The sequence below is a fragment of the Triticum aestivum genome, chromosome 1B (assembly GCF_018294505.1).
Source record: "Triticum aestivum cultivar Chinese Spring chromosome 1B, IWGSC CS RefSeq v2.1, whole genome shotgun sequence".
Taxonomy (NCBI): Eukaryota; Viridiplantae; Streptophyta; class Magnoliopsida; order Poales; family Poaceae; genus Triticum; species Triticum aestivum.
In genome coordinates, this window is record NC_057795.1 from 458,677,628 (window position 1) to 458,690,794 (window position 13,167).

At 43.6% G+C, this 13,167-nt stretch overlaps 1 protein-coding gene across 1 annotated transcript; it reads right to left on the reverse strand.

The window, feature by feature from the left end:
* Positions 1 to 920: 920 nt before the first annotated feature.
* On the reverse strand, positions 921 to 5,304 carry LOC123131536 (argininosuccinate synthase, chloroplastic). Its single transcript, XM_044551182.1, has 8 exons — positions 5,061 to 5,304; positions 4,339 to 4,486; positions 4,188 to 4,236; positions 3,630 to 3,812; positions 3,045 to 3,119; positions 2,795 to 2,980; positions 2,482 to 2,570; positions 921 to 1,696 (listed from the first exon to the last, which is right to left on the reverse strand). The coding sequence occupies exons 1-8, from the start codon at positions 5,203 to 5,205 to the stop codon at positions 1,144 to 1,146; spliced, it is 1,428 nt and encodes a 475-aa protein (XP_044407117.1). The 5' UTR covers positions 5,206 to 5,304; the 3' UTR covers positions 921 to 1,143.
* Positions 5,305 to 13,167: the final 7,863 nt, after the last annotated feature.

Below are 13,167 nucleotides of genomic sequence, written 5' to 3' on the forward strand. Positions count from 1 at the left end.
CTTTTCTGCCCCGTCTCGTCTTCCCAGCCCCCACTACCATGCAAATTTTTGGGCGACCAGAGGGGAAAGCGGTCAGCTTCAAGAGCAACTGGTGAAGAAAAGATAAAAGCGGAACATGGAGCATTTGATCCCGAGCTCATATGCTCTCGCATAAACAGTAAAATCCAAAAAAAAAAAGATTCAAAAATTCTGAATTTCTTTTGTGATGAACATTGATAATTTTTCTAACTGCATGCAAAATTTGAGGTTGAAATGACATTCGTGGAGGTCTGGGAAAAAAAATTCCATGGTTCAAAATGACTATTGTTGGAAGCATTTTGCAGCATCGATTTTTCTTTTTTGCCCAGACCTCCATGAATGTCATTTTGACCTGAAATTTTGCATGCAGTTAGAACATTCATCAATGTTTATCATAAAAAAAATCATTTTTTTTTGAAATTTTTACTATGCGCTCAGGATCAAAAGAGCACTTTCGAAAAGGCAATCCTTTTGATACCTCTGTGAAACTTTACAGTCTCGCAAACTTTCTTTTCGTTGAGAAGAAACCCCCACCGGCATATCTGACAAACGTCAAGAAACACACTGAAGACTCGAGCAAGAAATAGAAAATATACCGTAGTCCCCAAAGTCGTTCCAAGTCAATCTTTTTAGCCAGCCCATGAAGAACGCTCTTGACCTTACCACCGAAGAAGATTTTGCTTGTCAGAAAGAAGCGGTTGCAAAAAAATGGCACCAGAATCTCTAGCAACCACACACGCCACCTTGAGACAAGAACCTTGCCGAATTAGAGGAAAAACCCTATAGCTGCCTTGTTATGGGACAAGAGAAGAACAGGGGAACTAAAATGGCGGATGCTTCGTTTTAGCCTCACATACTTGGATGATTCGAAGGCACCAAGTGTAAAGTAAATAGACAAGGAATGCACGGCAGCACCAAACAGTATATTACGGCAAGTTGGAGCAACTCCTCAATACATATATCCAGGCACACCGGATGAAAAGGCTACCAAACAAAACAGAAAACTCCACAATGTGCTCAAAGCCCACCCACCTGGAAATCTCTTCCATTTGTTCACAGCTACTCAAAGACACACTCGGCAGTTTTCAATGAGAAAACAATTTATTCGAGACGCAAAGCCGACCTTCAGATTCCCTTCTCCAGCATCGCGCGGACCCGGGTGGGGAGGCCGTACAGCCTGATGAAACCTTCCGCGTCAGCCTGGTCGTAGATCTCCCCGTTCTCGAACGACGAGATGTCCTCCCTGTACAGGCTGTAGGGGCTCTTCCGGGACGCGACCGTCACCGACCCCTTGTACAGCTTCAGGGTCACCGAGCCGGTCGTCGTCGCGGTGATGGTCTCCATGAAGGCGTCCATGGACAGCCGGAGCGGGTCGAACCAGCGCCCCGCGTAGACGAGCTCCGCGTACTTGAGGGCCAGCATGTCCTTCCACTGCATCGTCTCCCTGTCTAGCGTCAGTGACTCGAGCTCACGGACCGCGGCCGCCATGATGGTGCCGCCGGGGGTCTCGTAGACGCCGCGGGACTTCATCCCCACCAGGCGGTTCTCCACCATGTCGATGCGCCCGATCCCGTGCTTTCCGCCGATTTCATTGAGCTTGGCGAGGAGAGTTGCTGGTGAGAGATCTTTTCCGTTGATAGAAGTAGGGACGCCAGCGACTATGCCAATCTCCAGATACCTGCATGAAGTTTAGTTTTCATATACAACTGGCTAACAGAGTATAAATATGCGTGTTATCGTGGAACAATGGAAACAACACTGTTCTGCAACCAAGCATGCAGTTAACCGATTGTTTTTGTACAGCCAATTATAATTATTATGTAACAAAAAGGCACAAACAAAGTGTTCTGTTCACAACAAAATTGGACTGACGGTAGTGTTACCAGTTCCAATGATTTCACGCATGCTATCAGCAAGGAATCCATAGTTAAAAAATACGCGAACTAAGTTTTTACAACAGAAATGGACCGATAGTAATGTTCCCAATTCAAGTTATAGATGATGATTTCATGAAGCATAACATAAGTCCTACCTAGAGATAGCTGGTGGCTACAACAACGTGACCATTTCTATTCAGTATGACAGTGTCACTTTACATTAAAAGCTGCTGGGTAAATGGATAAATGAAAACATGAAAAACTTAGCAATGTCAAAAACTTGGGAACTTCACAATGCCGAACAACTCAAGTTCATCATGCCACGATTCAACATGCCTACTTTAGAATAATGGTATACAGATTCCAAATCATTTGGGTGGTTCTCTACGCAATTCAACTTTACGTGGGGGGATATGAACCATTGCACAGATTTAGTAAAATAGGCCACATTGCAAAAACAAATGAACCATTGCACAGATTTAGTAAAAAGGGCTACACTGCAGTAAAGATAAAATAAAGAGCATAAAGAGTACTTATCCAGGACAACAGATGGGGCCTATGGAAAGAAAAAGGATTGATCACATACTCAGGTTTTGAAGGTGCATTTTCTGGAGAAACAGACATCATATACATATCTTCTTTTGGTTCATTCGCTGGATCTTCCAAAATGTCACCCTGAAAATGTTGAGAATAACTCACATCATCCGACAAGCATCAACATTTTCAATTGAAGATTAATAGATGGCATCAATATGATGGTGCACTTCATTGATTTGAAACTTCTGAACTTACGCAATCATGTACGAATTACTGTAAGATCTGTGTACTTAAAACCAAAAAGAAACAATAGAGCTCCATAAACCCTAAGAGGCATCAACAAGACAATAGGTAATATATACCTCATGGCTAAGGTGCCACAAATTTCTATCTCGGCTGTATATTGATTTCTTTGAAACCGGAATTGGCACATTGTGTTTCTTTGCATACTCAATTGCATCTTCACGTCCTGTGATATCCCACTCCCTCCAGGGTGCCACCACTTTAAGTTCCGGATTTAAGGCATAAAATGTAAGCTCAAAGCGAACCTACAGAAAAGGATAGCATCAGATGACTGCCCATATTGACATTTCCAGGAACAGCAGTATGTACCTGATCGTTGCCCTTCCCAGTGCACCCATGGGCAACTGCGTCTGCGCCAACTTCCTTGGCAACATCAACCATTGCCTGCAATAAAGATATAAATTGCTTAGTCCTCAAAGGAATATAAGGACATATAAAATTTGTGGCAGATAGTTGCAAGTACTTCATTTGAATATTTCATCCATCCCACCAGCTATTAGAATTACATATTTAAGTTAAGATCCTACAAAGCTTACAGCACAAGTGCAACTCTTACAGGCGAGACTTCCAGGGAACAAATAAAATAAAATTCGACGGAAAACAAACTTGCATTTATAAGCTCAATGAGAAATTAATCATGTTGTAAGTAAACAAATCTTAAACGGTGCCAGGGTGGATGGCTAGCTATAAAAAGTGACAGCAACCTTATATAAATGACCTCAGAAGCATTTATTCTAGTACAAGAAAGTGCAGATTTTACAAAAAAAAACACTCCAAAAGATATTGTAACTGAAGATCAACAACACATTCATTTCAAATTTACTTGTAAGACAATTATCTTGCAGAAGTAATGTGCACACAAATCAAAAAATACAACTAGTTTATCAATTTCACCTTAGCAATAACAGGCCTAGCCATGGAAGTCCCAAGCAGATACTTTCTTTCGTAAACTGCACCAGCACGCAAGCAGGGGTATATATATTCACCAACAAATTCTTCTGTCAAGTCCTTCACAACAAGCTGGCTTGCACCGCTAGCTTTTGCCTTTTTCTCCAATCCTTCCAATTCAATGTCACCCTAAAGGGTAAAATACGAGCTTAACTGATGGTTCACTAGAAGGAAGCTAGAAAAAAGGTCCAAACAATGCTAGTTCAGTTATGTACTGATAGAAAACAAAATACTCCGTACAAAGATACGATACAAAAGTAACTCAAAGTTGTAAAATTTGGAACAGCATGAAGCCAGAGACAACAGACGAAAAATTATAGAATCTATAACTCATGGTAAAAAATATAACCATCAGAAGAGCAAAAACTAAGTAAAATGTACAAAGAGGGACGGGATGGGAGAGAGAAAGTTGTGGCACTTATCAAGCAGGACATAGTCAGCAATTTAGCACAACATTGCAGATTAAAGGAAGATAATGGAATCACTGAAGTTATGTTAACATACCTGACCAACATCAGCAGTGAAACAGACAACTTCACAGCCATAGTTCTCCCTTCAATAAAAAAAACAAAAAACATAGTTTAGACAAATCAGATCAATTCATCCTTTAATTTGGTAAATTGCTTACTGAAACAAGAAAGATTTGTAGTTGTACCTAAGCCATGGAACAATTACTGATGTATCCAAGCCACCACTGTAAGCTAGAACAACTTTTTTCAGTTTGCCACGCAGTCCACCTTTCTTTTCATCACCACTAGTAGTTGCTGCATGCTCCTTACCACTTGCCATCACACAACTAACACCTGCAGATTATCATCAGCGATATAATGGTACCATCATAACAGAAGCAAAATGCTACCCCTCCATATAAAACATAAAAATAAGTCAGTCAAGTTTCCTATTGCAAATCTCCCTCTGGTATAAAATGGCCAGCCCATGGAGAATAGGCACTGTCAGGACCAGTTTGCATCAAAGGATGTGAAAACCCAGATTCAGCAACACCAGAGGTCATTAGTAAACTATTTTAGTGAAAAGAAAACTCCAGAGGGCTGAAAAATATGTTTCATTTCTTTCGATTTAGACCATTTTACCGTAGGAGGTTAGTTTACTAAAATCTGTTCCAGCAAGAAAGGAGGTACACCGTGTAACTTTTGCTTCCCAGATGAGATATTCGATACATGGCGAACTTTCAGACTTGCATCCTAGCATGCGAAGCCGAGCCAAATAGACTAAAAGAAAACCGTAATCAAGCACAGAAGGATACTTCGATACATGGTACATTGCACAGAGGTGTTAACTTTCCCACGACTAAATGACACATGCCCCAGCTACCAGAACAAGAGATAAGAGCAGTCTCCGCCAGCCGCGGCGAAATACCTCGGGACGTCGTCGTCGAGGACCTCTCCATCGACACCCGGCCATGCTGTCGTCGGAGGCGAACGGAGGGGGGCGCGGGGGAGTCGTGCGGGTGCACGGCTGGGAGGGAGGGAGCGGCGGCGAGGCGGCGCATCGGGAGCGGCATGGGGGGCGGGCGGCTGGGTGGAAGTGGGAGGCTTGGGTCAGACGCGGCGGCTACAAGCGGGGTAGGTAGGGCACAAGCGAGACGAGCTGAGGTGGAAAAATAGACCCGCTCGGGCGAGTCTGCTAGTGGGACTGGACTGCCGGACTGGGGAACCTCGTGTCGCGCACAGACGGGCCGACGGCCCATGCGGGACAGAAGGCGCATTTCCAGGAAGATCAGATCACGCTAAAAAAAAATCCAGGAAGATCAGATTGGCCAGATCACTTTTTTTTTTACAACAGATTGGCCAAATCACAAGGACTTTCCCCTAAAAACTAATTAAGGAGTACCATTGCCACTTTTCACAACCCGGTAGTTTTCCTTTTTTCATAGATTCGATTCTTTAAAATGTTTTTGTCTTTAAAACCGTGCGTCAAAACAGCGGACCGTTTTCACTGTTGGTTTCTCACGTTGGCATTTTCAAAACTAGATCCCATGTTAATAGGACTTTATGATTTTTTTTCACGAAAAAATTAGAAGAAAAAGAGCGAGCCGGAAGCACGGTTTTCCCCTACTTTTTTCCCTTTTCGAGAGGCACACTATGCCTCTCGCGAAAGCAAACATGTGCCTCAACAAGAAGCAAATCTGTGTCTCTCACGAAAAAAAACATGTTTTCCCTTTCCGAGGGGCATAGCTATGCCTCTCGCAGAAGCAAACATGTGCCTCCACGAGAAGCAAATCTGTGTGCCTCTCGAAAGGAAAAAACAAAACACAACAGTGACTCTCGCTGAAGCAAATATGTGCCTACATGAGAAGCACATTTGTGTCTCTTACGGAAGAAAAAAAATGCGGGCTTTTTCTTTCCGAGAGGCAAGTTGTGCCTCTCGCGGAAGCAAATCTGTGCCCCCACGAGAAATGGAATTGTGCTTTTCGCGGAAGAAAAAAACACGTTTTTCGCGCAATCCCCCCCCCCCCCTCCAAAACCAAGGAAAAACTGGGCAAAAAACGAAAAGCCAAAAAACCATGAAAAACTCATCTAAAACTCGTAAACGTGTATAAAAAATATCCCGAGGGAGCACCCAGAACACGATGCGTGGTGGCGGTTGACAGCATGCCAAGTGGTTCGTCCTTAGCCAACCTTAGTCACTCTCTTAGATTGGCTATGGAGGTTGGTATGTCTGTATCTTTTGGATTTCGAGATTCAAATCTCATAAATTTTACAAGTTCTAGGCAAAGTGCTCTCCGATTACAACCCATATATTGGATTGCTAAGACTAAGGTCGTGTTTGGTTGTTGGCCTGGTAAGCTATCAACAAAAAGTTGCCATCAATGGTTGAGGTGTGGATTCTGGTCAATCGCAGTGAAGGTTTTAGATCCGCTCGCATGGGCCACGACGTCGGTCGTTTGGCTATGGCAACGGTTGTTTCTCCTGGAAAAGAAACATGAACAAAGATGACCTTGACTCTTCCAACAACGCATCGGCGATGGCTACTCGTTGGGATGCGACGGCGGGGGAGCTGCAAAATTCATAGCATGGAGTTGTTTGGGTGGAAAAGAACCAGATCTCCTCTGGATTTGGAGGTGATAGCAGCGCCCACCATGCGGTTGAATCCCCTCCGCATCGACCTCCTGCTTGTGAGAAGAACATCCAGGTGCCTTCTACCAAGAACCCTGACTCCTGCCTCGCGGTTAGACATGCACAAGCGCCCGGATCTAGGGACAACTTTAAAAGGTCAGAGCCGTTGCTCCACAATAGTACACCATTCTGCAGTCTACGTCTAGCCCAGTACCTTTGCACTCAGTCAGCAAAACCCTCTCTGCGACATTGTCGTCCAATAATGTTGACTAAGCTTTGGCCATCGCATATGGGGTAACGCCCTAGTGCAATTTTGAGGGACAATGAACCTTAACAGAGTAACACACACACACACACACACACACACACACACACACACACACACACACACACACTTTCAATAATATATATCGTATATCATGAAAAATATATAGGCATGAACATCATTATTTTTAATTTTGTAATTAGCAAATAAAGTCTCCATACACCATGTAATATAATGTATTTAACTATAAAATAACTATTGAATAGATACAACGTGGTGAAGTGTTCCCAGGAGGGGGGAGGGCAAATGCCCCCTTTCTTTATACTCCCTCCTTCCCAATATGTAGGGTGTATTAGGTTGTAGCACGAAAATTAACGTACGTCGTTTATTACTTCACAAACGAGAAAATTGTGCGGGAGAGAAAGGGAGGTGGGTTCGTGGGCAGAATGGGTTGAAGGAGAGAGAGACGAGTGTGTGCTCGTGCGAGCTAACCGCATGAGAGGGTGGTCACCGTATTTTTTTCCCTGAAAACTAGCGATCGATAGCAGAGGATGTAACTGTGCGCCTTATATTATGAAATTGCATGCAATTCCTAATACGCCCTACATATTGGGAAGGAGGGAGTAATTTTTTTAAGTATGTTGATATATTAGGCCCTTACTTAAGATGGCCCCTAGGCCGCCACACCTTTTGCCATGGCCTAGGACCGGCCCTACATCGCCTTCAGAGTTGCAGCTGCGGTTGGGCTCTACTGTGCAGCCGTTTGCTGCCATGGCGTTCGACTTCGCCGAGTCTCGCAAGCGCCAGGATCGCCCAACCCCGAAGGGGCTCCGGTGCCACCACCTTTGCCGGCGAGCCCGGACACCAGCTCTGTTGACGATGATCTCGGGGTTTGATTGGTATTTAGTACGGAAGAAGGACCGGAAGATTGCTTCGTTAAGATTGCTTTTGCCTATTAGTGTCCTTGATTTGGTTATGTCTTGCACTTATTAGTTCCCTCGATTTGAGGATCTTTTCCAAGTTCTTTTATATGTAGCGTGTTAAGTGTGAGCGTTTTGGGCCAACTAGCTAGTGCTGATCGGTTCAAGTTCTCCTACCTCCGTCCAGGTTTATTGGTCCCCATTGTATTCCGTGCCAAATTTTAACCATAGATTAAACTAATAAAATGTTCGCGCATGTCATCAAATATTATATTTTTGAAAACTATGTTCAAATACGAATCCAATGAGATAATTTTTCTTAACATGCATTAACATTTTGTTAGTTAAATCTTTAGTCAAAATTTAGCACAAACTACAAAGAGGATCTATAAATCAGGACGGAGGTACGTAGTATCTGTGTTAGTTTGTGTTAGCATGTAACGTTCGTGTGTTAATTAGTACTAGTACTTTATAATTCTCTATGACAGTGTGTCAGAATGTGTGGCTGCATGCATGCTTTCGTTTGGCTGGATCAAGCATGAGTTATATAAAGCTCCCAAGTATATATGTTAAAGGGTAGAAAAATAACAGTCGCAGTAAGTAACCACCAATAATTTTTTGAGCCATCACACATTCTTGAGTCACCTAGTAGTTGTAAGATTGTTCTCATACACTAGACTCTGAGTGTATCATAATGTCCATGGTAAATCTTTAACAACATCCATTACAAGCTACTTCCTTCGTTTTAAAATAGATGACTCAACTTTCTACTAACTTTAGTACAAAGTTACTATAAAGTTGGGTTATCTATTTTGAAACAAAGGGGGTAGATGATAAATATGGCAGACCAATAAGCAAGCAAACAAAATATAGAGAGAAAAGTCTAAACTAAACTGTAAATTTGTAATCCAAGTCTAAATTGAGCCCTGCTTTAAAATCCCTGGAACCGGCACTCCCTATCCTTTCTGATCCCAGTCAATCATATCCCGGCCGTTCTCACTTGAAAATTCGTTAGGCTCAGAAAATGCTTACGTGACAGAGGATCAAACTCGTACGAGGCGTTCCCGGGAGCACTGCGACTGCTGCTTCCTTCATGCGGGCGTGCAGCGCTCACCGTGTTGCGTACGTCGCGTGCCGCATCGAGGACATGCATGCCTTGGCACGTCCTCGTCGACAAGGTGGCCGCCGCCTTGGGCCTGCGCCGCACCTACCACTCCACGGGCGTCTAGCGCGCCATCCGCATCCCTGAGCTAGCTCGACGCCAACATAGACGAGCGCCGCTGCCAGGGCCGTCGACGAGATAAGGTCAGCACGGCGCATCTCGCATCGCAAGATCGAACGGTTGGTGTGTCCGCCCGGTCGATGCCACGGCCCGTGGCGGCGTTCTTGAACCGGGTAGTCCCTACCGCCTCGTCGCCTTGACATGCATCGACGCCGTTGGGCCTGATGGAGGACCAAGAATGCAACATAGCCGCCGCGTCGACGAGGCCTTCGTCTTCGACTCCGCAGCCGGTAATGCGCCCATCTTTGCCGCCATGCCTGCTGCCGCCGTCGTCTAATCCAAACACACTTCGTCGATACCTATAAATACAAGACATGGTGTACGAGTCTTTCTTAAACTAACTGTCATGCATAGGCAGAAACGCACAGCTCAATCACCATTAATGGTCAACGCGGAGGTTGATTATGATCTCAGGTAGTAGGTGCGGCTACGATCAAGCTCTTAAAGACTCGCAGCAACGATGCAGCGAATGATGAGCTCAGATTATTTACTTGCTCGTCTTTATTTAGTCCACCCCTACAAGCCCGTGCCCACGGTTAGACCTAGCTGCGCTCGGCACGCATTCCGGTGCATTCCTTCTCGACGTGCCCATGGTCATGGTCAGACCTGGTTGGGGTGGAACGAGATCCTCTGACTTAGGGAAGTTCTACTGCAGAGGGACGTCGTTGGCGCTGCACGGTCCATCACGCATCCATGGATACTCGCGAGAACTACAGCCAACGCTAGCTTTCGCTCAGGTGGAAACAAAAGTATGGGCCCAGTCTGACGCTACCCATCATCGCTCTCGCCTCGGTCCATCGCCATCGTTTTCTTAAAGAAAAAAACTCCATCACCATCCTCGTCGGTCAGTCGCTCTTGTATCTCCCTAGGGTTCGCTACGTCGGCTGTGAAGAGCAGCCGCTGCTCCATCAGGGCGCGAGCAGCGTAACCGTGGAGGGGCGGAGCCAGCCGTTGCCCCGTCCAAGGCGTGACGCTGCCTAGCCGTTGAGGCGGCGGAGTCAGCCGCGGCCGTGTACAGGGTGCGACGCCACCGGAGCCGTCGAGACCGTTGAGCCACGGACCAAGCATCGTCGCCGCCGCCGATTCTTCTCGGAAGATTGCTCTGCTGCTTGACTCGTGTTGCATTGGTTCGGTGCTTGCTTTCCTTGCCTGAAGTTTCAGTCGTGCAGACAACCAGCAACAACAGAGAAGCGGCAACACTCAGGCGAAATGCCAACCTGAGCTTGTAATTTATTTGAATTGAGTGTATGCTTCAGTGAATAGTGTGACTGAATGTCGTATCCAGATTGTAATCATGTGAGTGGAGTTTAGTGAATTTGAGTGTGATTATTGTTACAAAATATTGAATGTGAATCACTGAAGTTCTGTGTACTCTGACTATTGTATTGTTCTGATATAAGATTGTCCATTCGAGAGCATAATACTGATGTTGTTAATTACAGAGGATAGCACCTGTTGTTGACAATTTGAGAACATGTTCTTCCAGGAATACAATGATTTGCAAGTCATAATGCTTGTTTTGGCTGCTGAATGTACAAGGAGCATGCATAGAGAACTTGCAGGTGCATTGAACAAAAGAGATGCCAAGGAGTTGAACAAAAGACAACTTGCAGGTGCAAAAGGAATTGAGCAACTAGAACATAGAACTGAACTGAATGGCCAAATTTGCCAACACCATGCTTGTTTGTGCTCTCATTTAAGTACAGAGCACATGATTGCCCAAAAACAGTACTCATCTTACGAAAACCAAATAATCCCAAAACACTTAGGCGCGGTGCATTAAATTCTACATCGTTTCTTGTTTTTGACATATCAACCAATAAGAGATGTGGGGTGTGCATTCTTTTAATGTCTTGAGACTACCAAACACGACATGCAGTGGTTAGTTCATTGCATGCAATGCTATTAATTAGCAAATGAACATTAAGTTCTCTCGTTTTTCCCTCCTCCTTGGTCACAGTGCACAATCTAAGATGACTTACTCACCTAGACGGAGGAAGTAGTACTTCTCCATGACCCAGTAAACACATCATCTGTGTGATTGGTCCCTGGAAATTAAATAACTAAGTATGTTTTATGTTCAATCAGAGAACAATTTCTGTGATTGCCAAAAACAGCAGCCGTCTCCGTCCGGTGCCGGGGATCTCCTTCCGATCAACTAGCAGGTTGCTTCTTCCATCAGAAAAGGGAAATTTGATCAATTTCTGAAGTAATATGATGGTGAAGTTCAATCAATTTCAGAGTTTTATTCATGTGTTAGATGTCAGAGAAAGGACTATGGAGACTTACTGAGATTGACCAGCAGAGCAGCCGTCCCAGCCGCCTGTTGGGATCTTCTTCCGCTCAACTTCGCCGCCGTTCTGTACTTCCGGCGCCTTTTTTTTCCCTCGCTAGCGTCGGACTGGGCCGCATCAATAATGCTAGACTTACGGAAAGAAATTACGCGCTGGTGTTACGAACATAGACGTGGCTCGTGCGGGTGGCTAGCATCAATAGACGGAGCCTAATGATGTGGCGCACTGCTGTGAAAACAGGATGCATGATATTCTGAGCCAACTGTTGACGCTAGCCATCCGCAGGAGTCCACGTCTATGTCTGTAACACCAACGCGTAATTTCTTGGCAAACCCTATTTGGCGTTGTGGGCGCCCGTTATAGGTCATTTTGCTAACGGGCGCCTGCAGCGCACACCCCCCTGCCGCGATTTGGGCTGGCCCAGTTCCCTTATGCGTTCGTGTAAAAACTGGCGAAAAAAGGGTGGCGAGCGACGGGCCATCCAACCTTTCGTACAAGATTCCTTTACTTTTCTTCTTTATTGCATTCTTACTTCGGTTTTTATTTCTTTTTCTTGTTTTTCTTTTTTCTGATCCTTTTTTGTTTTCTTTAATGCACGCTTTTTAAAGATTCATAAATCTTTTTTTCTAAATTCACGAACATTGTTTCATATTCGATGAACTTTTTTCAAAATCAATGAACCTTTTTCAAAAGCATTGAATTTTTTTAAAAATAATTGAACTTATTTTTCTGAATTTTTGCCAAGTTTGATGAACTTTTTTTCAAATGCGATGAACTATTTTTTCAAATTGGATGAATTTGTTTTCAAATCTGATGAACTTTTTTCAAATTTGATGAACCTTTTTTCTATATCTGATGAACTATTTTTTAAAATTTTATGAACTTTTTCCAAATTTGATGAACTTTTTCTAAATTTGATGAACTTTTTTTCAAAGCCGATGAACAATTTTTTCAAATCCAATGAACTTTTTCCAAATTCGCTAAACTTTTTTCACATTGGACGAACTTTTTTTCATATCCGATGAACTTCTCCAAATTTGATGAACTTTTTTAGAAATCCGTTGAACTATTTTTTCAAATTTGATAAACTTTTTTTCAAATTTGATGTTTTTTTCTTAAATTGATGATTTTTGTTTTCAAATTCGATGACGCTTTACCAGTTTTGATGAACTTTTCTCAAATTTAATGAACATTTTTTTAGATTCGATGAACTTTCTTCAAATTTGATGAACTTTAAAAAAACAATGATTTTTTTTTCAAATTTTTTAAAAACTCATGCATTTTGAAAAAAAGTTATTTAATTTTTTCCAAATGGTGCATGTATTTAGCAAACAAAGGAAAGAAAGAAGGCGAACAAAACCGTTACATAAAAAGTGAAAAAAAGATTAAAAAAACAGTTGGCGGACGCGAGCTGCAGAAAGAATAAAATGAAGGAGACGAAGAAAATAAGCATATGTCTTATCATGGCTTAGTGGTTGGTGTACCCTGAAGTGGTTCGTGAGGTCTAGTGTTCAAGTCTTGTTACCCGCGTATAATTTTTGTAGTTTCTGGCATAAAGGAAAAAACAAATGGGCCGGCCCATTAAGCACCCCTGCGAGCGCCAGTTTCTCTAATCAGCGCTAACAGCGCCGACTAGGAGCTCCCTA

Coding starts and splice junctions, on each gene's coding strand:
- LOC123131536 (XM_044551182.1), bottom strand. CDS start 5,205: ATGCCGCTCCCGATGCGCCGCCTCGCCGCCGCTCCCTCCCTCCCAGCC. Junction 4,487..5,060: donor CTCGACGACGACGTCCCGAG/GTATTTCGCCGC, acceptor GATAATCTGCAG/GTGTTAGTTGTGTGATGGCA. Junction 2,981..3,044: donor CTGGGAAGGGCAACGATCAG/GTACATACTGCT, acceptor CCTTTTCTGTAG/GTTCGCTTTGAGCTTACATT.